This window comes from Dicentrarchus labrax, unplaced genomic scaffold (genome assembly GCF_905237075.1).
Source record: "Dicentrarchus labrax unplaced genomic scaffold, dlabrax2021, whole genome shotgun sequence".
NCBI classification, from domain to species: domain Eukaryota; kingdom Metazoa; phylum Chordata; class Actinopteri; family Moronidae; genus Dicentrarchus; species Dicentrarchus labrax.
Genome location: NW_026136713.1, coordinates 10,594,309 through 10,619,930, shown reverse-complemented (window position 1 = coordinate 10,619,930; position 25,622 = coordinate 10,594,309). Strand labels below are relative to the sequence as shown.

Below are 25,622 nucleotides of genomic sequence, written 5' to 3'. Positions count from 1 at the left end.
GCAATCGTTATGTTTTCTTATCCATAATGTATTCAATATTGTCCCACGCGCTGCTGCAGTGTAGTAATGCTCCTCTATGCGGCAAGAGGCAGTCAATGTCAATGCAGAGCAGACCACGAGTGGGCTCATCGGAGGTGCACATGCAGGTTAAATCCATGAGATGTCGCTGCACACCTCTGCAACAAGACGAAGGAATGTGGGAGTGTGCTGAACAGAACATAGAGTTTGAGCAGACAGAATGTGAATGCCAACAGCTTTACCTACATTAACACCATAATAATAATAATAATAATAATAATAAAAATAGCACTTATAATACGGGTCTGTCATTTTCGAATAATTTATTAACAGTTTTTGTTTTTAATACGTTTGATGGAAAGAACTGTAGGTGTAAGCCCAAAAAGAACAATATCTAATGTTGCACTTAGTTGCCAATAGTTATTCTCTGAAATGTCTTTAGAAAAAATAGAACTGGTATTTACTTTCTCTATAAATAGGTTAAAGGGGAGGTTACCTTTCACATCTACTGTGAATTAAAGGTTGACAACAGTGATTTTGTGAATTATTAATGATATATATTTACTGGATTAACAACACAATTTAAAATAGGATATTTCAGACATTTTGGAAAGAAAAGCCTTGCTCTCCGATTTAACTTTGAGACAGCCCAATTTGCTTGAGATGTGAAGATGATCATGGGACACTTATTCATTTCTTATGGGAATGTCCCAAGTGCAGAGTTTATGTTTAGCTATTCATGAAATATATAGGCAGATTATAGTCCAAAATATTCCTTACACGGATTTCACTCACAGTAATTATGTTGGGGAGGAAGATCATTGTTGAAGAGTGGGAATTTGTTGATTTACCTCCGTTCTCTCAGCTTGGAATTGTAACAGCTTAAGATAAATTTATTTAGTAATCAGGTAGATATTTATAGTCTGAAATGAAACAGTTACTTTTATCACATTAAAGTCCCGTGAACCTAACCTGTCAGGGTGTCCGAGGTGGTCATAATGTTACAGTTGATCAGCGTATATATACATACATACATACATACATACATATATACATACATTTGTATGTATGTAAATGATTAAATGAAAAGTATTTTTTCTGTTCCTACAATTGTCCATAAATGATGTTACTGACATATATGTCACTTATAGGACCCAACCTTCAACAGGCACACGGATTTTACAATAAGCCTATAGGCTACAGTACATCTGCATTTATGAATGCATGTATTTGTAAATGGAGGGTAATATTTCAGCAAACTCACATACGGAAGAAAGCGTATTATCGTCATCGCACCATGCTTACAGTGACAATGGGTGGTGCTGTTACACCATATATCCCCACAGTTGTTGTGTGTGACGGGGAATCTTTTTTTTTTTTTTTTTTTACATGTGCATTCAGTAACAACCGAAAGCGACGGGTGGAAAGAACGGACTAAACAACCTCCAGTCTTCAGTCAGAATGATGGTTCCCGCAGACCATTATTTTTTTTTTGCAGTACGAGGAAACTGAAAACATCCAGAAGCATTTGTTGACGGATTTAAGACGGTTAATTAAAAGGTTTTTGCTCAACAATGGCGATAACGGGCATCAAAGGACGGTGGCTGGACGTGTGGATTTCTTTTTGTCTGGCTCTGCTGATTGTGGCTCATTTGGAAGGAATATCTGCTCAAATACGGTATTCTATTCAGGAAGAATTAATAATAGGCACGGCAGTTGGAAATGTAGCTAAAGACCTCGGATTAGATCTTGGAAGATTGATGGACAGGAATCTTCGTGTAGTGTCAGGAACAAAGCAGGATCTGTTTAAGGTAAACCCGAGAGATGGAGTTTTGTTAGTGAACCAGAGAGTAGATAGAGAGGAGCTGTGTGCAAAAACGGTTCCCTGCATCACAAATTTGAAAGCAGTCGTGGAAAATCCTCTCGAGATGCACCAAGTAGTAGTCGAGATACTCGATGTGAACGACAATTCGCCGAAATTTCCTGAAGAAAACTACACATTGGAGGTGCTGGAGTCCGCTGTAGTTGGATCTCGATTTCAGATGGAAGGGGCACACGACTTGGATGTTGGTTTGAATTCCTTACAGGCATATAAGATAAATCATAACCAGTATTTTCGCCTGGAAACCGAGGAATTTGGAGAGGATGGAAAGGTTCCATTTCTAATTTTACAGCGACCTTTGGATAGAGAACACGCCGCTCAACACCGGTTACTATTAACAGCTACAGATGGAGGAAAACCATCAAAATCGGGTACTATTAATGTCACTGTTATTGTATCGGACGTTAATGACAACTCACCAGTGTGTGACAAACAGAAATACACCATAACGATAAAGGAAAACGCACCTGCAGGAACATTTCTGCTGACAGTAAATGCATCTGACCCGGATGAGGGGCTGAACGGTGAGATCGAATATTCTTTACGGAGTAAACTCAGAGGACTCTCATCTGAGCCCTTTGATTTGGATAGTAAAACCGGCAAACTAACGGTGAAGGGAGGCCTTGATTACGAAGAAAAACAAGTCTATGAGATTAAAGTACTGGCTGCGGACAAAGGGGCCGTATCCCTCTCCACACACTGCAACGTGGTTGTCAGAGTGGAAGACGTGAACGACAATTATCCCGAAATAGACATCACATCCCTTTCAAGTCGAATTCCAGAGGATGCTCCACCTGGCACGGTTGTGGCGTTGATGGGTGTGACGGACCTTGACTCAGGTGTAAACGGACAGGTGGTCTGCAGTGTGCCCGGCCATTTACCTTTTGACTTAAAGCCATCCCCTGACGGACAGTCATACTCTTTGGTCACCAAGGACAACCTAGATAAGGAAACAATACATATGTATAATATTACTATAACTGCTAAGGATTTAGGAAGCCCGGCCCTGTCGTCTACAAAGGTAATACATGTAGATGTGCTTGATGTGAACGATAATAGTCCTTTGTTCACTGAAAGTCCATATACTTTTTATGTACCTGAAAACAACAAGGCCGGAATGTCAATTTTTTCAGTGAGCGCCACAGATGCTGATGGTGGTGAAAATGCCGCAGTCGCGTATTCACTTAACCGTAAGACTCCAGGGCCCACTGTAACCTCCTTTTTAAACGTAAATGAAGCCAATGGCACAATATCCGCACTAAAAAGTTTTGACTTTGAAACTCTGAAAACGTTCCAGTTCCAAGTTGTTGCCTCAGATTCTGGAACTCCGTCACTAAGCAGCAACGTCACAGTGAACGTGTTCATTCTGGATCAGAACGACAACGCTCCAGTCATCCTGTATCCAGTCAGCTCCAACGGTTCTGCTGAAGGTGTGGAGGAGATTCCCCGCAATGTGAACGCAGGACACTTGGTGACTAAAGTCAGAGCCTATGACGCTGATATAGGATATAACGGCTGGTTACTGTTTTCACTGCAGGAAGTTACTGACCACAGTCTCTTTGCTTTGGACCGCTATACAGGACAGATCAGAACACTTCGCTCATTCACAGAGACAGACGAGGCCGAGCATAAACTGGTCATACTGGTGAAAGACAATGGGAACGTTTCACTCTCAGCAACAGCTACTGTGAATGTCAAACTTGTGGAGCCCAAAGAGGCGTTTGCAGCTTCTGATGTTAAAAGTGCAACAAAGGATGAGGAGGGGAATGATGTGACTTTCTATCTGATGATAACTTTGGGCTCAGTTTCAGTACTTTTTCTGGTCAGTATCATCGTGCTGATTGCAATGCAGTGCTCTAAATCTACAGACTATACTTCTAAATATCTACAAGAGCCTAATTATGACGGGACACTGTGTCACAGCATCCAGTACAGATCTGGAGACAAACGGTACATGTTAGTTGGACCCAGGATGAGTATAGGATCTACTATAGTGCCGGGCAGCCATGCGAATACACTAGTGCTCCCTGACAGGAGGAGGGCATCTGGAGAGGTAAGCTCATATTTATTTTTAATTGAAATTATTTTTCCTGCGCTCACAGATCATTTATTGCAGGTTGTATTACAGCCATTATTTCGAAACGGATATGATTCCCTGTCTTTACTAGGTAGACCAAAAGAACTGAGTTGTTTTCTCAGTGTTTCTCTTTAAAATTTGTTTAACTGCTAACACAACCCTGGCATTGTCCATGGTGCTGACGTGTATTATATTGGTCACATTGAGGCCATATTCAAATTAAGTTTATATGACTTTTTAATAAGCAATACTTTCAGGGAAACCCAATGGCATAGTTCGTAGCGCTGTCCATGGTGCTGATAATCAGGCTTGGGTATATTGTGCTGTTTTGACCCCGCTGGTTTTAAAATGTGTGTCCATGGTGCTGGAATTTTGTTTCCTTTTTTCTTATGTTGTTTTTGTTGTTGTTGTTGTTTGTTTGGCAACACAATTAATAACAATTAGATCTTAGAGAACAGTCACTGTTAAAGTTTGTATTCCGCCTTCTGTCACATACAGCCACATGTTTTGTATTAATCAACGTGAATCCATAGTTTATTGAACAAAATAGAGCTTTGGAACATATTTACAATGTGTGTCTCTTCTATCCCGCCTCGATTACATAAATAATAATTAAAAATAATTGTTGATGGGGCCACGTGTCATTTAACGATGCATATAATTGCAGGTGTAAGATCGAAAAACTGTGCAGAGGCTGTGAACTTTTTGACACGTGTTTTGTCCTACGCACACACAGACATGAAAAGCAAAAAAATATTCAACCACTTTCCTTCGGACACAATAGTGAAAAAAACAAAATTTCTTCCAAAAATGCTGCTGTTTTGTGTCGGAAAACTGTGGGGCTCAACTCTGAACCAGCGTCTACTCACTGCAGCAAAGTTTCTTTAAGTGTCGGCTGAAGTCTGTCTGTCTTAAGACACATGCGTAGTTCACTACAAGCATAGCTAACATTTAGTTCATTGGCTGGAAGAGGCGGACCTGAGCATCCTCCACACAGTAAGACTGGGGGGCGTTTTAGCTCATCAGCTCATCACATGTCCTTTACTACTGGACTATGGGCAGCATGGAGGCATATAGCAGTCGACTGTAATAGAGAAGGAGGTATTGAAGTAAAACACTTGTGATTTAATATCGTATTGTAGCCCACGGGCCACATGGTGTCAGTGTGGCCTAATGGTTGTGTTGCTTATTCTGCACAGGCCCTGCCCATCTATAGATCATATCTGATGGAGGTGCTATGCTGACGGAGTACACATCGTATAGGCTATGTATCAAGTAATATGAATAGCGGTTAATATTTATGTGTGTAAGCTTCTATTTGAGAGTCGTGAAATGGATCTAATTAGACTGGTTCGATAAGCAATTGGATTACTATATTTGCCCCAAAGAAAGCCTTCATTTTTTGTTTGCTTCACAATGGGAGATCGAGGACAAAGGCGCCGAGTGAACTGCTGGCTGGTTGCTGGGATTTTGTTGCTGTGCTTTGGTGAGCGGATTTTGGCCCAGTTAAGATACTCTGTTCCAGAAGAAATACAAGTGGGATCGCCTGTTGGAAATGTTGCAAAGGATTTAGGCCTTGACATTAGCACCTTGACAGACAGGCGCTTTCGTATTGTTTCGGGGCCCAATCACTCTCTTTTTCAGTTAAATCAAAACAATGGAGTGTTGTACATTGGAAAAACGATGGACCGAGAAGAGCTCTGTGATGGAACCAAGGTTTGTTTGATAAACCTGAAAATCGTTGTTGAAAGCCCACTGGAAATACACTACGTTGGCGTTGAAATAACGGATGTTAATGACCATTCACCGACTTTTCCTGAAAGCGAGCAGCGACTGGAAATTGCGGAGCATACTCCTCCAGGTACTCGTTTCCAAATCCATGCGGCTAGAGATCCTGATGTCGGTGCACAGTCAGTTCGATTATATAAGTTGAGCCAAAATGATTTTTTTGATATTGAAATCATAGACAGCGAGGAGGACAAGATACCGTTTTTAGTGCTGAAAAAGCCTATGGATAGGGAGCAAAAGGCAGAGCACTGTTTAGTGTTAACGGCTCTTGATGGAGGCAGTCCGTCGAAATCTGGGAGTCTTAATTTAACTATAACTGTGCTAGATGCAAATGATAATCGCCCTGTTTTCAGCAAAGATATATATACTGTGTTATTAAATGAAAACGCCCCGATAGGAACTCTTGTAATACAATTAAACGCCACAGATTTAGATGAAGGTTTGAACAGCGAAATTGAATACATGTTTGGAAAAACACAAAAGAAAAAAGTGCAAGACACATTTGAATTAGACAGCGTCACTGGGGAGATTCGAGTGAAAGGAAAAGTGGACTTTGAGGACACGGAGATTTATAGACTAGATTTACAGGCTTCAGATAAAGGCCAGCCACCTTGGACGGCCGAAAGTAGAGTTGTGATAAAAATTAAAGATGTGAACGACAATAAGCCAGATATTGAAGTAACATCATTGATCAAATGTAGTCCCCGAGGATTCAAAGCCTGGCACCGTTATCTCCCTCATCAGTGTTACGGACAGAGATTCGGGGGTTAACGGAAAAGTCATCTGTAAAATCTTAGATGATGTTCCGTTTGATTTAACACCATCCATTGAGGAAAACATGTACTCTCTTGTCACAAAGGGGCGTTTAGACCGAGAAATTGTATCCCATTATGACATCACAATAACGGCTACTGACTGTGGTGAACCTCCACTTTCCACTGCAAAAACCTTGAGTGTCCAGGTGTCTGATGTAAATGACAACAGACCAGTTTTCAGTCAGAATCCATTTGAACTTTATTTGGTAGAAAACAATGCCCCAGGCGCATCAATATTTTCTGTAAGTGCTGCTGATAATGACTTGAATGAAAATGCAGCAATAACATATCACATTGTGAGAGGTGATGGGCTGACATCTTTCCTGAATGTCAATTCGGACAACGGGCAAATATCCGCTCTAAAAAGTTTTGACTTTGAAACTCTGAAAACGTTCCAGTTCCAAGTTGTTGCCACAGATTCTGGAACTCCGTCACTAAGCAGCAATGTCACAGTGAACGTGTTCATTCTGGATCAGAACGACAACGCTCCAGTCATCCTGTATCCAGTCAGCTCCAACGGTTCTGCTGAAGGTGTGGAGGAGATTCCCCGCAATGTGAACGCAGGACACTTGGTGACTAAAGTCAGAGCCTATGACGCTGATATAGGATATAACGGCTGGTTACTGTTTTCACTGCAGGAAGTTACTGACCACAGTCTCTTTGCTTTGGACCGCTATACAGGACAGATCAGAACACTTCGCTCATTCACAGAGACAGACGAGGCCGAGCATAAACTGGTCATACTGGTGAAAGACAATGGGAACGTTTCACTCTCAGCAACAGCTACAGTGATTGTCAAACTTGTGGAGCCCAAAGAGGCTTTTGCAGCTTCTGATGTTAAAAGTGTAACTAAAGTTGATGAGGAGGACAATGTTACATTTTACCTGATCATAACCCTGGGATCGGTTTCAGTACTTTTTCTCATCAGCATCATCGTGCTGATTGCAATGCAGTGCTCTAAATCTACAGACTATACTTCTAAATATCTACAAGAGCCTAATTATGACGGGACACTGTGTCACAGCATCCAGTATAGATCTGGAGACAAACGGTACATGTTAGTTGGACCCAGGATGAGTATAGGATCTACTATAGTGCCGGGCAGCCATGCGAATACACTAGTGCTTCCTGACAGGAGACGTCCATCTGGAGAGGTAAGCCTATGTTTCAATTTTAATTGAAGCTGTTTCATGCACTCACAGATCATTTACTGCGGGTTACCTTAATATTATTTCCCCTTAACAGATATGATTACCTTTAGAAGCACATCACAAGCACATGGGAAATAATGTTTACTGTGTAGAGAGAAAAAGAGCTGACATGTTTCACGACGTTTTTATAGTCTTATCAATGATCCTTTATGTCTGTCTTGAAATTAGTTCAAGTGATCAGGCTGCTAACATGACACGATATTTCGTGGCGCTATTCATGGTTTACGTCCTAGTACTGTATAAGGTGTTGAAGTGCAGTTTATTGGTCACATTGTGGGGATATTTAAGTTGGGTTTTACGTTTCCGTTCGGAAATGACTTCTTAAAAAGTTTTTAAAAGTTTTGCTTTCTTAAAAAGGAGGAAAGCTATACGAAAATGACAGCATATTCTGTAACGCTGTCCGTGGTGCTGACTATCCCACTCAGTTATATTGTTGCGATTTTCATTTATTCATAGATTTGAAAGATCAAACATTTTTGTTATTTGAGGCATTACTTTTTGTATTCTAGCCCATTTACTACAAATAACTGCGTTCTTACTACTACTACTACTACTACGTTTTAGAAGTCCGGATGTATCTTGTCCACCGTAAAAATCCAGTGGTTCCTATTAATTTGCATTATGAAAGTCTATTTGCACACCCTTCAAACTTGTTCGAGTCATGCTATCCATTACTATGCCTTCAGTCTGCAAAGGTCTCTCCAAAGTAACATTTTTGTAAAGGGAATTCAGCAAACACTTTTTTTTAAATACTCCATTGCCATGAAGACATAATGTAAAACTCACAAACATTAATTCAGACATGATTTTCACACAACATAAGCAAGTTTCAAAGTATGTTAATTAGTGTCATGTATTTGTTCTTACTGATCCAGGAAGCTAGTTTCCCTTAATTTCTATATAGTTTGATTTAAATCGGCAACTTTTTGCTTTCAAAAACGGTCAGCAAAAACAGAAATTATTTAAGGAGCTAAAATATGCAAACATATTGATATGATTTATGTCGCTGCTTGCCATAAAAGGAGGTCATTATGCGCCCAGTCCACAAGGTGTCAGTGTCATATCAGCATCAACTGTTGTGTTATATACATTGGCCCTGCCCCTTCAGAGAGGTTTTGTTCAGGTCGACAGAGAAGAGGTAGTACGTTCAACAGAGAGAGTGTTGCCGTTGTTGTATTTTTACATAGATCATTTAAAAAAATGGAATATTTTCAAACTGTATATTTTGAGGCTTAGGCTTTTACCTTTTTTTGTAAGGACCTTTGACTGGAAATAATAATAATAATAATACAAACTGAAACGATGGGAGCCGGAGGACAAAGAAGAGGAATACAATCCTGGTGGTTAGCCATCCGTTTTTCTGTGATGCTCAGCTGTGTGGAGTGGGTTTCAGCTCAGATAAAATATTCAGTTCCAGAGGAAGTAAAAGTGGGATCCGTTGTTGGAAATGTCGCCAAGGATCTAGGATTGGACATCAGTTCGCTGCAGGAACGACGGTTTCGTATTGTTTCGGGAACTAAAGATGCTCAGTTTGAAGTAAATCAGAACAATGGCGTCTTGTATGTGCATAAGAACATCGATCGAGAGGAGCTTTGTGAAAGCGTTTCTCCGTGTTTAATGAACATAAAAATGGTAGCTGAGAACCCCATGGAAATACATTATGTTGGAGTTGAAATCATAGATGTAAATGATAATTCACCAAGCTTTCAAGAGGAAGAAAAAATATTAGAAATTCCTGAGTCCATTGTTCCTGGCAAACGTTTCCAGTTACCAACTGCGCACGATCCAGATGTTGTCACCAATACTGTGCGTGTGTATAAATTAAATCAAAACGAATATTTTAGTATACAAATCCGAGAGAGAGGAGAGGACAAGATACCATTCTTAGTTCTACAAAAGTCTCTGGATAGAGAAAAGCACCATGAGCACAGATTGATTCTGACAGCAGTTGACGGTGGAAATCCACCGAGATCAGGGACACTTAATGTCACAGTTATAGTTCTCGATTCCAATGATAACCATCCTACATTTACACAAGAAGTGTATTCAGTAACAGTACCTGAGAATGTAGCTGCAGATACAAGTGTTATTAAGGTAAAGGCAACTGACGTGGATGAGGGCCCAAATGGAGAAATTGAATACTATTTCGGTGGTGAACTTGACCGGAAGATATATGATGTGTTTAGCTTAGATAAAGACACCGGTGAAATTCGAGTAAAAGGAGAAATTGACTTTGAGAAGGTTGACGTTTTTAAGTTAGACGTCCATGCAACTGACAAAGGACAGCCTCCAATGACTACCGATTGCAGGGTGATCATTAAAGTGCTCGACAAAAACGACAACAAACCTCAAATAGAAGTAACATCCCTGTTAAACATGGTGGCTGAAGACTCAAAACCTGGGACTGTGGTTTCCCTTATTAGTATTACAGACCAAGACGGCGGTTTAAACGGTAAAGTAATATGCAGTCTTTCGGATAATGTGCCATTCGATTTAAAACCATCTTTTCAAGATAATATGTACTCATTAGTTTTGAAACAGCATTTAGATCGAGAATCAGTTTCGCATTATGACATCAAAATAACAGCTACAGACTGTGGTCAGCCTCCTCTGTCTACATTCAAAACTCTAAGTATTGATGTATCAGACGTGAATGATAATGTCCCAGAATTTTTGCATAATCCAATTGAACTTTATCTGGTAGAAAATAACGTGCCTGGAAACCCTATATTTTCTGTTACTGCTACAGATAAAGACTTAAATAAAAATGCAGCTTTAACTTATCATATAGTTAGAGAGGAAGGTAGTCAAATAAAAATTGCAGCATTTTTAAATATCAATTCAGATAATGGACAAATATCGGCGCTAAAAAGTTTTGACTTTGAAACTCTGAAAACGTTCCAGTTCCAAGTTGTTGCCTCAGATTCTGGAACTCCGTCACTAAGCAGCAACGTCACAGTGAACGTGTTCATTCTGGATCAGAACGACAACGCTCCAGTCATCCTGTATCCAGTCAGCTCCAACGGTTCTGCTGAAGGTGTGGAGGAGATTCCCCGCAATGTGAACGCAGGACACTTGGTGACTAAAGTCAGAGCCTATGACGCTGATATAGGATATAACGGCTGGTTACTGTTTTCACTGCAGGAAGTTACTGACCACAGTCTCTTTGCTTTGGACCGCTATACAGGACAGATCAGAACACTTCGCTCATTCACAGAGACAGACGAGGCCGAGCATAAACTGGTCATACTGGTGAAAGACAATGGGAACGTTTCACTCTCAGCAACAGCTACTGTGATTGTCAAACTTGTGGAGCCCAAAGAGGCTTTTGCAGCTTCTGATGTTAAAAGTTCAACTAAAGTTGACGAGGAGGACAATGTTACATTTTATCTGATGATAACTTTGGGCTCAGTTTCAGTACTTTTTCTGGTCAGTATCATCGTGTTGATTGCAATGCAGTGCTCTAAATCTACAGACTATACTTCTAAATATCTACAAGAGCCTAATTATGACGGGACACTGTGTCACAGCATCCAGTACAGATCGGGAGACAAACGGTACATGTTAGTTGGACCCAGGATGAGTATAGGATCTACTATAGTGCCGGGCAGCCATGCGAATACACTAGTGCTTCCTGACAGGAGGAGGGCATCTGGAGAGGTAAGACTTTACAAGTAAACGCCACTGCTCTTTGCCTGGTTGTGACTGCTGTCCATGGTGCTGATTGCAAAAGTAGGAAGTTGGTGGTGTTTCTGTTGAATTTTCTAGAAGTCAGTGTGGACCTTGTAGTTTAAATACTAAGCTACATTTGACTGAAAAACACACTACATATGAGCCTGATTGTGACTGCTTTCATAATGACTATTAGAAATACTATTGTTTTACAAATTAAGAACTTTAGCGAATAAGAATCTTGCCAAAAATAAGTAATCTATAGAAATGCTGCTTCTCACACACAAAACACACACACACACACACACACACACACACACACACACACACACACACAGAGAGAGAGAGAGAGAGAGAGAGAGAGAGAGAGAATAACAATCACTGTAGAAACTTTCAAGATCTTGTTTGTCCATTCGTATTGTTCTGCGAATATACTGTTGTACTGACTAATTTCACAACTGGAAGTTACTAACCATGATTTGACAAATAAATTATATTATTGAAAATGATATAAGTACTTTCCTTTGGTAACCTCCTGGTGTCACTGCAACATTGGGAAACGATAGAAGACGTTGTCCCTCCCCTGAAAATGCTTTTGTTTGTCATCTAGAGCAGGACAGGCATTTGAATCAAGCACGCCAGCGGAGGGATTGATGTTGTGTATTTTGTAAATATGCGAGCATCAACAACTTGGACATAGAGATTTTTTGTCGCAGCATTTCTTGTGTTTCCTCTTAGTTGCAGTATAATGATGGGGCTCGACAGACAAAGTCAAACGAGAGGGTATTATTTGTTTGTGTTTCATTTGGCTTTACTACTATCTTTCGGAAAGCACGGTTTTGCTCAAATAAGGTACTCTATTCCAGAGGAGGTGAAAGAAGGAACTACTGTTGGAAATGTTGCTAAGGATCTTGGCCTTGACATCACCTCTTTGATTGACCGACGGTTCCGTGTTGTTTCTGGATCTAAAGAGACATTTTTCGAGGTAAACCAGGACAATGGCGTTCTCCACGTCTATAAGAAAATCGACAGAGAGGAGCTATGTCATGGTAATGGTGCTTGCATAATAGAGCTAAAAATTCTTGTTGAAAACCCTTTGGAAATGCACCATCTTGTTGTAGAAATTACTGACGCAAATGATCACTCTCCTAGTTTTCAGGAAAAAGAACAAACGTTTGAAATATTTGAACAAACATTACCTGGAAGACGATTTCAGCTGCACACTGCTCGTGATCCTGATGCTGGAATTAATTCTATTCGTACATACACTTTAACACCAAATGAACATTTTGAAATAGATATCCGCCAAAGCGATGAGGATAAAATACCATTTTTAGTGCTGAAGAAAACGTTGGACAGAGAACAAAAGGACAGACACACGCTGCTGGTTACAGCAGTTGATGGAGGTAAACCTCCAAGATCAGGGACCCTAAATGTTTCCATCATTGTTCTTGACAGTAATGATAATCGCCCAATGTTTACTCAGGAGATTTATCAAATTTCAATAAAAGAAAATGTTCCAGTCGGTACTTCAGTATTTAAAATGAATGCGACGGATCCCGATGAAGGCATCAATTGCGAAATTGAATACAACCTTGTTAAGACTCTTAAGAAAAAAGTCTATGACATTTTTGAATTGGACAAATTAACAGGAGAAATTAGAGTAAAAGGAGTGGTAGACTATGAAGAAAACGACGTTTATAAACTCGATGTTGAGGCATCCGATAAAGGAACACCTCCACTGACAGGTGAGTGTAGAGTCATTATAAAAATCATAGACGTCAATGACAATCCACCAGAAATAGAAGTTACATCACTTTCAAATACAGTGTCTGAAGACTCAAAACCTGGAACGGTTATTTCACTACTTAGTGTAACGGATAAAGACTCCGGTGTTAATGGAAAAATAATAACAAGCATAACGTCAGACGTGCCTTTCGAATTAAAACCTTCTTATAAGGAGAACATATATTCAGTTGTTACTAAGGCTTTTTTGGATCGAGAGGAGGTGTCACATTATGAAATAACAATAAAAGCTACTGATTGTGGTGAACCTTCCTTATCTACGTTTAAAACACTGAATATTCAGATAGCAGATGTAAATGACAACAGTCCACATTTCGAACAAAATCCATTACAGTTTTACCTGGTAGAAAATAACGTTGCTGGAGCGTCGATATTCTCTGTAAGCGCAAAGGACAATGATGTGAATGATAATGCAGCCATTTCTTATCATATTGCTAGAGGGAATGACGTAACAACATTCCTAAATATAAACCCAGATAATGGACAGATTACAGCGCTAAAAAGTTTTGACTTTGAAACACTGAAAACGTTCCAGTTCCAAGTTGTTGCCTCAGATTCTGGAACTCCGTCACTAAGCAGCAACGTCACAGTGAACGTGTTCATTCTGGATCAGAACGACAACGCTCCAGTCATCCTGTATCCAGTCAGCTCCAACGGTTCTGCTGAAGGTGTGGAGGAGATTCCCCGCAATGTGAACGCAGGACACTTGGTGACTAAAGTCAGAGCCTATGACGCTGATATAGGATATAACGGCTGGTTACTGTTTTCACTGCAGGAAGTTACTGACCACAGTCTCTTTGCTTTGGACCGCTATACAGGACAGATCAGAACACTTCGCTCATTCACAGAGACAGACGAGGCCGAGCATAAACTGGTCATACTGGTGAAAGACAATGGGAACGTTTCACTCTCAGCAACAGCTACTGTGATTGTCAAACTTGTGGAGCCCAAAGAGGCTTTTGCAGCTTCTGATGTTAAAAGTTCAACAAAGGATGAGGAGGGGAATGATGTGACTTTCTATCTGATGATAACTTTGGGCTCAGTTTCAGTACTTTTTCTGGTCAGTATCATCGTGTTGATTGCAATGCAGTGCTCTAAATCTACAGACTATACTTCTAAATATCTACAAGAGCCTAATTATGACGGGACACTGTGTCACAGCATCCAGTACAGATCTGGAGACAAACGGTACATGTTAGTTGGACCAAGGATGAGTATAGGATCTACTATAGTGCCGGGCAGCCATGCGAATACACTAGTGCTCCCTGACAGGAGGAGGGCATCTGGAGAGGTAAGACCTTGAAATGAATGTGATATATAATACATTTAAATGTATTCCGTTCTGTCATTGCTTTGTAGTCAATGGAGTATTTTCTTTTTTGTCACTTTTCTAATGCCCCTAGTACACAGAACACTACCACACACCTAAAGTCAAATTCAACCATATTACAGTCTGATCAAGTGCGATGCTTAATATTTGGGTTTATCTAGAGATACTGTGTTCACCAGACGGTGTTTGTGGTTTCCATAGGAAGAGATATGCGAATCAATGTGACAAATGGCTTAGTTTATTTGCTTCACTGTGTGGGCAAGAGGCTCACTGCTCCACAGTTGTGTCCATATACTTTACTTACCACTTGTTTGTCATTTGCAAACCTATATGTAAGCAAGGCGAAAAGCCAACATTTAAAATAGATACAATAGTTTATTTTTTGTCCTCTGTTTAATAGACAACTCTCTGCTGTCCACTTTATTGAGATTATTTGGTTTAATCTTCCAAATTTGACAGCACATAAGAACTGGAAATTGTGTTTTTTTAGAATTTGGATACATGTTTTTGGAAATATGACAGACACTTGGCCAACATTTGAAAAGGAAAGTTGCTGGTTTTTCAGTTGATTTGTACACAAGGCCAAACTACTGTCCTTAAGAAAACACAGGGAAAGGGTCTGATTCAGATCTCTGTCCATGGTGCTCAAACGCAATTGATTCTTTTGTTCATACAAAACAGTGCACAAAGAAGGTTAATTGAAGTAACTAAGTCAATTAACTACAATATTTTAAAAGGCTCAACTAATAAAGGTCTTCCATATCATCTAGAGACATTCTGAGCATATTTTGCTTACCAAACAATGTGAACAGATTGATCGGCTGTTTAAAAGCTGAAATCTGCATTGTGCATAAGAGCTCTATTGGATAGAGATTTGTTTTTAAATAAAAGAATAAAACCTTGTACTTTCGCAGTGACCTCTAGGTGTCAGTGTTACATAGGGAAACCATAGCAAACGTTGTCCGTCCCCTCACAAAGCTTTTGTTTGCCCCCTGAAAAAAGCAGAGAAGGCATTTGAACTGAGCTCTCCAACCGATGGAATCGTGCTTTACTATTTATAATTTTGTGACACACAATGGCTTTGATATAGACATTTATTGCTGCAACGGACTTTTGTGTATTAATGTCTTTTTGGATAACGACGGGGACCGACAGACAAAGTAGAACAATGGTTTGCTCATGGTTTCCTTTTCATTTGGCTCTACTGTTGTTTGTCGGAAAACGGGCTTTGGGAGAAATAAGGTACTCTATTCCAGAGGAGGTGAAAGATGGAACTGCTGTTGGAAATGTTGCGAAGGATCTTGGCCTTGACATCACCTCTTTGTTTGACCGACGGTTCCGTGTTGTTTCTGAATCAAAGGATGCATTTTTTGAGGTAAATCGGGACAATGGTGTTCTGTATGTCCATAAGAAAATCGACAGAGAGGAGCTCTGTCAGGGCAGCGGTGCCTGTCTAATGGATCTAAAAGTCATAGTCGAAAACCCTTTGGAAATTCACTACGTAGTTGTAGAAATCACTGATGTAAATGATCACTCTCCTATTTTCCCCGAAAAAGAACAGAGATTTGAAATATTTGAACAAATATTACCCGGAAGACGATTTCAGCTGCACACTGCTCGTGATCCTGATGCTGGAATTAATTCTATTCGTACATACACTTTAACACCAAATGAACATTTTGAAATAGATATCCGCCAAAGCGATGAGGATAAAATACCATTTTTAGTGCTGAAGAAATCTTTAGACAGAGAACAAAAGGACAGACACACGCTGCTGGTTACAGCAGTTGATGGAGGTAAACCTCCAAGATCAGGTACACTGAATGTTTCCATCATTGTTCTTGACAGTAATGATAACCGCCCAATGTTTACTCAGGAGATTTATCAAATTGAAATAAAAGAAAATGTTCCAGTCGGTACTTCAGTATTTAAAATGAATGCGACGGATCCCGATGAAGGCATAAATAGCGAAATTGAATACAACCTTGTTAAGACTCTTAAGAAAAAAGTCTATGACATTTTTGAGCTGGACAAATTAACAGGAGAAATTAGAGTAAAAGGACCAGTGGACTATGAAGAAAACGACGTTTATAAACTCGATGTTGAGGCATCCGATAAAGGAACACCTCCACTGACAGGTGAGTGTAGAGTCATTATAAAAATCATAGACGTCAACGACAATCCACCAGAAATAGAAGTTACATCACTTTCAAATACAGTGTCTGAAGACTCAAAACCTGGAACAATGATCTCTCTCATCAGTATGAAGGACAAAGACTCCGGTGTTAATGGAAAAATTATTACAAGCATAACGTCAGACGTGCCTTTTGAATTAAAACCTTCTTATAAGGAGAACATATATTCAGTTGTTACTAAGGCTTTTTTGGATCGAGAGGAGGTGTCACATTATAAAATAACAATAAAAGCCACTGATTGTGGTGAACCTTCCTTATCTACGTTTAAAACTCTCAGCATTCAGGTATCAGATGTAAACGATAATAGACCACAATTCTCTCAAAGTCCATTACAGTTTTATCTGGTAGAAAATAACGTTGCTGGAAATTCAATATTATCTGTAAGCGCAACGGACAAAGATATGAATGATAATGCAGCTATTTCATATCATATTGTGAGAGAAGGGAGTCAAAATGGAATAATGTCGTTCCTAAATATAAACCCAGATAATGGACAGATTACCGCACTAAAAAGTTTTGACTTTGAAACTCTGAAAACGTTCCAGTTCCAAGTTGTTGCCACAGATTCTGGAACTCCGTCACTAAGCAGCAACGTCACAGTGAACGTGTTCATTCTGGATCAGAACGACAACGCTCCAGTCATCCTGTATCCAGTCAGCTCCAACGGTTCTGCTGAAGGTGTGGAGGAGATTCCCCGCAATGTGAACGCAGGACACTTGGTGACTAAAGTCAGAGCCTATGACGCTGATATAGGATATAACGGCTGGTTACTGTTTTCACTGCAGGAAGTTACTGACCACAGTCTCTTTGCTTTGGACCGCTATACAGGACAGATCAGAACACTTCGCTCATTCACAGAGACAGACGAGGCCGAGCATAAACTGGTCATACTGGTGAAAGACAATGGGAACGTTTCACTCTCAGCAACAGCTACTGTGATTGTCAAACTTGTGGAGCCCAAAGAGGCTTTTGCAGCTTCTGATGTTAAAAGTTCAACAAAGGATGAGGAGGGGAATGATGTGACTTTCTATCTGATGATAACTTTGGGTTCAGTTTCAGTACTTTTTCTCATCAGTATCATCGTGCTGATTGCAATGCAGTGCTCTAAATCTACAGACTATACTTCTAAATATCTACAAGAGCCTAATTATGACGGGACACTGTGTCACAGCATCCAGTACAGATCGGGAGACAAACGGTACATGTTAGTTGGACCCAGGATGAGTATAGGATCTACTATAGTGCCGGGCAGCCATGCAAATACTCTAGTGCTTCCTGACAGGAGACGTCAATCTGGAGAGGTAAGCCCACGTTTCAATTTTAATTGAACCCAGTTTTGTTGCACTTACAGGTCGTTTACTGCTGGTTACATTAAGATAATTTCCCCCTCACATATATAATTACACATATAAGCATATCAGTGACACATAGCAATTAATGTTTACAATGTACAGCAAAAATATATTAAATCTCGTTTTCAGTTTAGTCTCATCAGTGGCACTTTATGCCGCTCTTGAAACTAGCAAATGTGTTCCGGATAGTAACATGACCACGTGTTTTGTGGTGTTACCCAGGATTTATATCTTACCACTGTCCAAGGATTTGAAAAAGGATTTAAACGTTGGAATTTAAGTTCACGCTGGGATATATTCTTTAAGCAATACCTTTAGGCCACTTCACGAGGAAATCCATAGGCGACCAACCTAACGGCATATTTTGTGGTACTGTCCATGGTGCTTACAGTCACGCTTGGTTTTATTGTACTACTTTTCAAGTCAAAATTTAAGTTTAGGTTTTAAACTTGATGTGTTTCATTTCTGGATTTCAAGGCCAACCCTTTGGTTTGTATTTGAGCGAATCATCTAAAAATCACAATGTCGACTTAGCACTGCGTTTTTATAAATCTGTATTTCTGTCGTCAACCGTTCTAGGAACCCTGTGGTTTCGATTCTTTTGCATTTTATAAGTCTATTAGCACCTTTAAAACTTAATTGAATTATGCTTCCCATTACAGTATCTCCAGTCTTCAAATGTCTCCAGAGTAACCTTTGAATAATTTCAGTGCTTACTGTGCTTATCCCGCATTGCTACGATTGATCCCGAAACCTTAATGGTGCTTAAGGGCTCTATTGGATGGATTTATTTTAAATAAGATTATAATAGATTTGTTTTCCACTGACCTCTGGGTGTCAGTGTTACATAGAGAACCTATTAGGAAAAGCTGCCCCTCCCCTCACAAAGCTTTTGTTTGCCCCTTGAAAAAAAGCAGAAAAGGCATTTGAATCGAGAACTCCAACCGATGGAATCGTGCTTTACTCTTTGTACATATTTGACTCATAACGGCTGTGATACAGACATTTATTGTAGAAACGGGCTTTTGTGTCAAACAAATCTGTTGGATAACGATGGGAATCGAAAGGCAAACTAGAAGACGTTTCTTCTCATGGCTTGCTTTTCATTTGGCTCTGCTGTTGTTTGTCGGAAAACGGGCTTTGGGAGAAATAAGGTACTCTATTCCAGAGGAGGTGAAAGATGGAACTGCTGTTGGAAATGTTGCGAAGGATCTTGGCCTTGACATCACCTCTTTGTTTGACCGACGGTTCCGTGTTGTTTCTGAATCAAAGGATGCATTTTTTGAGGTAAACCGGGACAATGGTGTTCTCTATGTCCATAAGAAAATCGACAGAGAGGAGCTCTGTCAGGGCAGCGGTGCCTGTCTAATGGAGCTAAAAGTCATAGTCGAAAACCCTTTGGAAATTCACTACGTAGTTGTAGAAATCACTGATGTAAATGATCACTCTCCTACTTTCCCCGAAAAAGAACAAATATTTGACATTGCTGAGCATACATTACCAGGGAGGCGATTTCAGCTGCACGCTGCTCGTGATCCTGATGCTGGAATTAATTCTATTCGTACATACACTTTAACACCAAATGAACATTTTGAATTAGATATCCGGCAAAGCGATGAGGATAAAATACCATTTTTAGTGCTGAAGAAATCTTTAGACAGAGAACAAAAGGACAGACACACGCTGCTGGTTACAGCAGTTGATGGAGGTAAACCTCCAAGATCAGGTACACTGAATGTTTCCATCATTGTTCTTGACAGTAATGATAACCGCCCAATGTTTACTCAGGAGATTTACCAAATTGAAATAAAAGAAAATGTTCCAGTCGGCACTTCAGTATTTAAAATGAATGCGACAGATCCCGATGAAGGCACCAATAGCGAAATTGAATACAACCTTGTTAAGACTCTTAAGAAAAAAGTCTATGACATTTTTGAGTTGGACAAATTAACCGGAGAAATTAGTGTAAAAGGACCAGTGGACTATGAAGAAAACGACGTTTATAAACTCGATGTTGAGGCATCTGATAAAGGGCAACCACCTTTAACGGGTGAATGTAGAGTGATTATTAAGATAAAAGACGTCAACGACAATCCACCAGAAATAGAAGTTACATCACTGTCAAATACAGTGTCTGAAGACTCAAAACCTGGAACAATGATCTCTCTCATCAGTATGAAGGATAAAGACTCCGGTGTTAATGGAAAAATTATTTCAAGCATAACGTCAGACGTGCCTTTTGAATTAAAACCTTCTTATAAGGAGAACATATATTCAGTTGTTACTAAGGCTTTTTTGGATCGAGAGGAGGTGTCACATTATGAAATAACAATAAAAGCTACTGATTGTGGTGAACCTGCCTTATCTACGTTTAAAACTCTCAGCATTCAGATTTCAGATATAAATGACAACAGTCCACATTTCGAACAAAATCCATTACAGTTTTACCTGGTAGAAAATAACGTTCCCGGGACGTCAATATTCTCTGTAAGCGCAAAGGACAATGATGTAAACGATAATGCAGCTATTTCTTATCATATTGCCAGAGGAAATGATGTAACAACATTCCTAAATGTAAACTCTGACAATGGACAAATATCCGCACTAAAAAGTTTTGACTTTGAAACTCTGAAAACGTTCCAGTTCCAAGTTGTTGCCACAGATTCTGGAACTCCGTCACTAAGCAGCAACGTCACAGTGAACGTGTTCATTCTGGATCAGAACGACAACGCTCCAGTCATCCTGTATCCAGTCAGCTCCAACGGTTCTGCTGAAGGTGTGGAGGAGATTCCCCGCAATGTGAACGCAGGACACTTGGTGACTAAAGTCAGAGCCTATGACGCTGATATAGGATATAACGGCTGGTTACTGTTTTCACTGCAGGAAGTTACTGACCACAGTCTCTTTGCTTTGGACCGCTATACAGGACAGATCAGAACACTTCGCTCATTCACAGAGACAGACGAGGCCGAGCATAAACTGGTCATACTGGTGAAAGACAATGGGAACGTTTCACTCTCAGCAACAGCTACTGTGATTGTCAAACTTGTGGAGCCCAAAGAGGCTTTTGCAGCTTCTGATGTTAAAAGTGCAACAAAGGATGAGGAGGGGAATGATGTGACTTTTTATCTGATGATAACTTTGGGCTCAGTTTCAGTACTTTTTCTGGTCAGTATCATCGTGCTGATTGCAATGCAGTGCTCTAAATCTACAGACTATACTTCTAAATATCTACAAGAGCCTAATTATGATGGGACACTATGTCACAGCATCCAGTACAGATCTGGAGACAAACGGTACATGTTAGTTGGACCCAGGATGAGTATAGGATCTACTATAGTGCCGGGCAGCCATGCAAATACACTGGTGCTCCCTGACAGGAGGAGGACATCTGGAGAGGTAAGACTTTAAAAATATAGTTTTATACAAAATGTTTACAAGTATAGTTCATTGTTTGTGTTTTCCTCCAATATTCTTATCATGTCTCTAAAGCATTTTGGATAGTGAACAGCAACAAATATAACTCACAAGAAACTCAAATATGTCTTGTTGAGTGTGTCGCTTTTTTATTCGGATTCCAACAGATTACTTTGAGTTCCTACTATCTCATTTGTCATAGAAAGTGCTCATTGACAGAAAAAGAGGTGTAAAAATGCAAGTAAGTTAATGCAGGATGTGGCTGTATAGCTCCATCTGCAACAGCAACTGTGTGCTCTGCTTTCCTCTGAACGGTTGTGTCTCTTGTTCATACAAATATAGACTTGAAAAAATGAAAGAGCTCATCTTTGTAAAAAGGAACAAGTCTTTGTTCCTGACCTGTGATAGCTGTCCATGGTGCTGAAATTAAAAGATCACTGTTTTCCAGCAAAACTGAGCCTGTATTGGGGGAATATGTATATGAGCAGTGAGTTTTTGACAGTTTGTTCTCAAAACATTCAAATTTCCAATAAATAACTCACTGGAAAGTTTGTAGATGTTGGAGTGTTTCTATTGAGTTGTTCGGTATTGACTTGTTTTAATAATGTGCAAAGACTTCTGACTTGTGGTGGTGATGAAAGGCATGGACCCTCACACAGCAATGCAATATTAGAATAAAAACACGATTAATATATAATTTTATGACCAATTAATAAGCCTATTGGACACGCCATCTAGAAGAATACATCGTTTAAAACTTGTTTTATTGATCAGGGAGCGCAAGAAGAGAGAGGGGGAGACACAGCTAGAATAATGCTAAAAACCTGAAGCTTTTCAAAGTACGTTACACCTCAGTTTCTGTTCTAGAAATACTTTGTTTCAAAGAAAGAATATGTACTAAAGTTTGTTCTCAGTAATTACCTCTGGGTGTCAGTATTACATTGGGAAACCACAAACGACTTTGTCCCTCCCCTCATGAACCTTTTGTTTGTCAGTAGAGCAAAGACAGCACTTGAATAAAGCACACCAGTCGAATAAATCACGTTGTCTGTTCTGAAAAAATGCGATATTTTGCGGATTGGACATAAATAATTGTTTGTGCATTAGGGGCCTCCTGTGTGTTTGTTGGATAACGATGTGGACCGACACAAAAAACCGAACAAGGAACTACTGCTGGTTTGCTTTTCATTTGGCTCTACTGCTGTTTTTCGGAAAACAGGCTTTGGCTCAGATAAGGTACTCTATTCCGGAGGAGGTAGAAGAGGGAACCGTTGTTGGAAATGTTGCGAAGGATCTTGGCCTTGACATCTCCTCTTTGACTGATCGACGGTTCCGTGTTGTCTCTGGAAGCAAGGACGCTATTTTCGAAGTAAATCAGAATAATGGGGCATTGTACGTCTACAAGCATATTGACAGAGAGGAGCTCTGTCAAGGCAGCGGTGCTTGTCTAATGGAGCTAAAAATCCTTGTTGAAAACCCTTTGGAAATACACTACGTGATTGTAGAAATTACTGATGTAAATGATCACTCCCCAAGTTTTCCTGAAAGAGAACAGATATTTGAAATAGCTGAGCATACATTACCAGGGAGGCGATTTCAACTACACACTGCTCGTGATCCCGATGCTGGAATTAATTCTATTCGTACATACACTTTAACACCAAATGAACATTTTGAAGTAAATATCCGTCAAGGCGATGCTGGTAAGATACCATTTTTAGTGCTGAAGAAATCGTTAGACAGAGAACAAAACGAAAAACACACGCTGCTGATTACAGCAGTTGATGGAGGTAAACCTCCAAGATCAGGTACACTAAATGTTTCTATCATTGTTCTTGACAGTAATGATAACCGCCCAATGTTTAGTCAGGAGATTTATCAAATTTCAATACAGGAAAATGTTCCAGTCGGTACGTCAGTATTTAAAATGAATGCGACGGATCTCGATGAAGACACTAATGGGGAAATTGAATACAGTCTTGGAAAAACCTTGAGGCGGAAAGTCTATGACATTTTTGAATTGGATAAATTAACAGGAGAGATAAGAGTCAAAGGACCAGTGGACTATGAAGAAAACGACGTTTATGAACTGGACGTTGAGGCATCGGATAAAGGAACACCTCCATTAGCGGGTGAGTGTAGAGTCATTATAAAAATCATAGACGTCAACGACAATCCACCAGAAATAGAAGTTACATCACTGTCAAATACAGTGTCTGAAGACTCAAAACCCGGAACAGTTATTTCGCTGCTTAGTGTAACGGATAAAGACTCCGGTGTTAATGGAAAAATTATTTCACACATATCGAATGCCGTGCCTTTTGAATTAAAGCCCTCCTACAAAGAAAACACGTATACAGTTGTAACGAAGGCTTTTTTGGATCGAGAGGAGGTGTCAAATTATGAAATAACAATAAAAGCTACTGATTGTGGTGAACCTCCTTTATCCACTTTTCAGACTCTCAGCATTCAGATATCAGATGTAAATGACAACAGTCCACATTTTGAACAAAATCCATTACAGTTTTACCTGGTAGAAAATAACGTTCCCGGGACGTCAATATTCTCTGTAAGCGCAAAGGACAATGATGTAAACGATAATGCAGCTATTTCTTATCATATTGCCAGAGGAAATGATGTAACAACATTCCTAAATGTAAACTCTGACAATGGACAAATATCCGCACTAAAAAGTTTTGACTTTGAAACTCTGAAAACGTTCCAGTTCCAAGTTGTTGCCACAGATTCGGGAACTCCGTCACTAAGCAGCAACGTCACAGTGAACGTATTCATTCTGGATCAGAACGACAACGCTCCAGTCATCCTGTATCCAGTCAGCTCCAACGGTTCTGCTGAAGGTGTGGAGGAGATTCCCCGCAATGTGAACGCAGGACACTTGGTGACTAAAGTCAGAGCCTATGACGCTGATATAGGATATAACGGCTGGTTACTGTTTTCACTGCAGGAAGTTACTGACCACAGTCTCTTTGCTTTGGACCGCTATACAGGACAGATCAGAACACTTCGCTCATTCACAGAGACAGACGAGGCCGAGCATAAACTGGTCATACTGGTGAAAGACAATGGGAACGTTTCACTCTCAGCAACAGCTACTGTGATTGTCAAACTTGTGGAGCCCAAAGAGGCTTTTGCAGCTTCTGATGTTAAAAGTGCAACAAAGGATGAGGAGGGGAATGATGTGACTTTTTATCTAATGATAACTTTGGGTTCAGTTTCAGTACTTTTTCTCGTCAGTATCATGGTGCTGATTGCAATGCAGTGCTCTAAATCTACAGACTATACTTCTAAATATCTACAAGAGCCTAATTATGACGGGACATTGTGTCACAGCATCCAGTACAGGTCGGGAGACAAGCGGTACATGTTAGTTGGACCCAGGATGAGTATAGGATCTACTATAGTGCCGGGCAGCCATGCGAATACACTAGTGCTCCCTGACAGGAGGAGGGCATCTGGAGAGGTAAGACATTAAAAATAAAGGTTTTATCTGCTATCTTCAAAAGCATACAGTTCATTTTTTCCTTTTGCGTGACATCTTCTTTTTATCATGTCTAAAGCATGTTGCACAGAAAAGGGGGCCATATATATATATATATATACATACATACATATATATACATATATATATATATATATATATATATATATATATATATATATATGTATGTATGTATGTATGAATGTAGTGTGGTGCATCCTGCACAACTCTTAACTGGTTTCTTAAGTTCCTTTTGAATTATTACAGAGTGCTCATTTGTGTAGTAAGAGAGTAATAACAGAGTAATCATAGTGGGTTTGGGAGAACGTATGGGCAGTACGATTGTGGCAGTCTCATAATATACCAACTTTAAACCAACAACTGATAAAAAAAACTTTGAACAAGTAGAAGTGCTTTTGTTGAGTGTTTTGAGCAGTACGAAATGGACTTCGCTGTCTTAACAGTGACCTTTGAATTGCTTTTGTCATCAGAAGGAAAGTCTGTATGACTTCTTGTGATTGCTGTCCATGGTGCTGAAATGCACGAACATGTCAAACAGA

General features: G+C 39.9%; 5 protein-coding genes and 1 pseudogene across 6 annotated transcripts; all 6 read left to right on the top strand.

The window, feature by feature from the left end:
* The first annotated feature begins 1,422 nt into the window (after positions 1-1,422).
* LOC127375119 (protocadherin gamma-A11-like) lies at positions 1,423-5,221 on the top strand. The gene is made up of 2 exons (XM_051420954.1): positions 1,423-4,016; positions 5,177-5,221. The coding sequence occupies exons 1-2, from the start codon at positions 1,593-1,595 to the stop codon at positions 5,219-5,221; spliced, it is 2,469 nt and encodes an 822-aa protein (XP_051276914.1). The 5' UTR covers positions 1,423-1,592.
* LOC127375118 (protocadherin alpha-3-like) lies at positions 5,212-7,968 on the top strand (annotated as a pseudogene).
* LOC127374263 (protocadherin gamma-A11-like) lies at positions 7,947-25,098 on the top strand. 2 transcript variants are annotated; one of them, XM_051419412.1, is made up of 2 exons: positions 7,947-11,451; positions 18,096-18,137. In XM_051419412.1, the coding sequence occupies exons 1-2, from the start codon at positions 9,094-9,096 to the stop codon at positions 18,120-18,122; spliced, it is 2,385 nt and encodes a 794-aa protein (XP_051275372.1). In that variant the 5' UTR covers positions 7,947-9,093; the 3' UTR covers positions 18,123-18,137. The 2 variants fall into 2 exon arrangements, with proteins under 2 accessions (XP_051275372.1, XP_051275373.1); XM_051419413.1 differs by lacking the exon at positions 18,096-18,137 and adding an exon at positions 25,045-25,098 and having other exon boundaries at positions 7,948-11,451.
* Positions 12,092-17,590, top strand: LOC127375099 (protocadherin beta-15-like). Its single transcript, XM_051420933.1, has 4 exons — positions 12,092-14,560; positions 16,476-16,737; positions 17,359-17,472; positions 17,580-17,590. The coding sequence occupies exons 1-4, from the start codon at positions 12,212-12,214 to the stop codon at positions 17,588-17,590; spliced, it is 2,736 nt and encodes a 911-aa protein (XP_051276893.1). The 5' UTR covers positions 12,092-12,211.
* On the top strand, positions 19,041-21,557 carry LOC127374267 (protocadherin alpha-8-like). The gene has a single exon (XM_051419416.1). It carries the CDS (start codon positions 19,200-19,202, stop codon positions 21,555-21,557), a length of 2,358 nt encoding a protein of 785 aa, XP_051275376.1. The 5' UTR covers positions 19,041-19,199.
* LOC127374268 (protocadherin gamma-A11-like) lies at positions 22,570-25,056 on the top strand. The gene has a single exon (XM_051419417.1). It carries the CDS (start codon positions 22,699-22,701, stop codon positions 25,054-25,056), a length of 2,358 nt encoding a protein of 785 aa, XP_051275377.1. The 5' UTR covers positions 22,570-22,698.
* Positions 25,099-25,622: the final 524 nt, after the last annotated feature.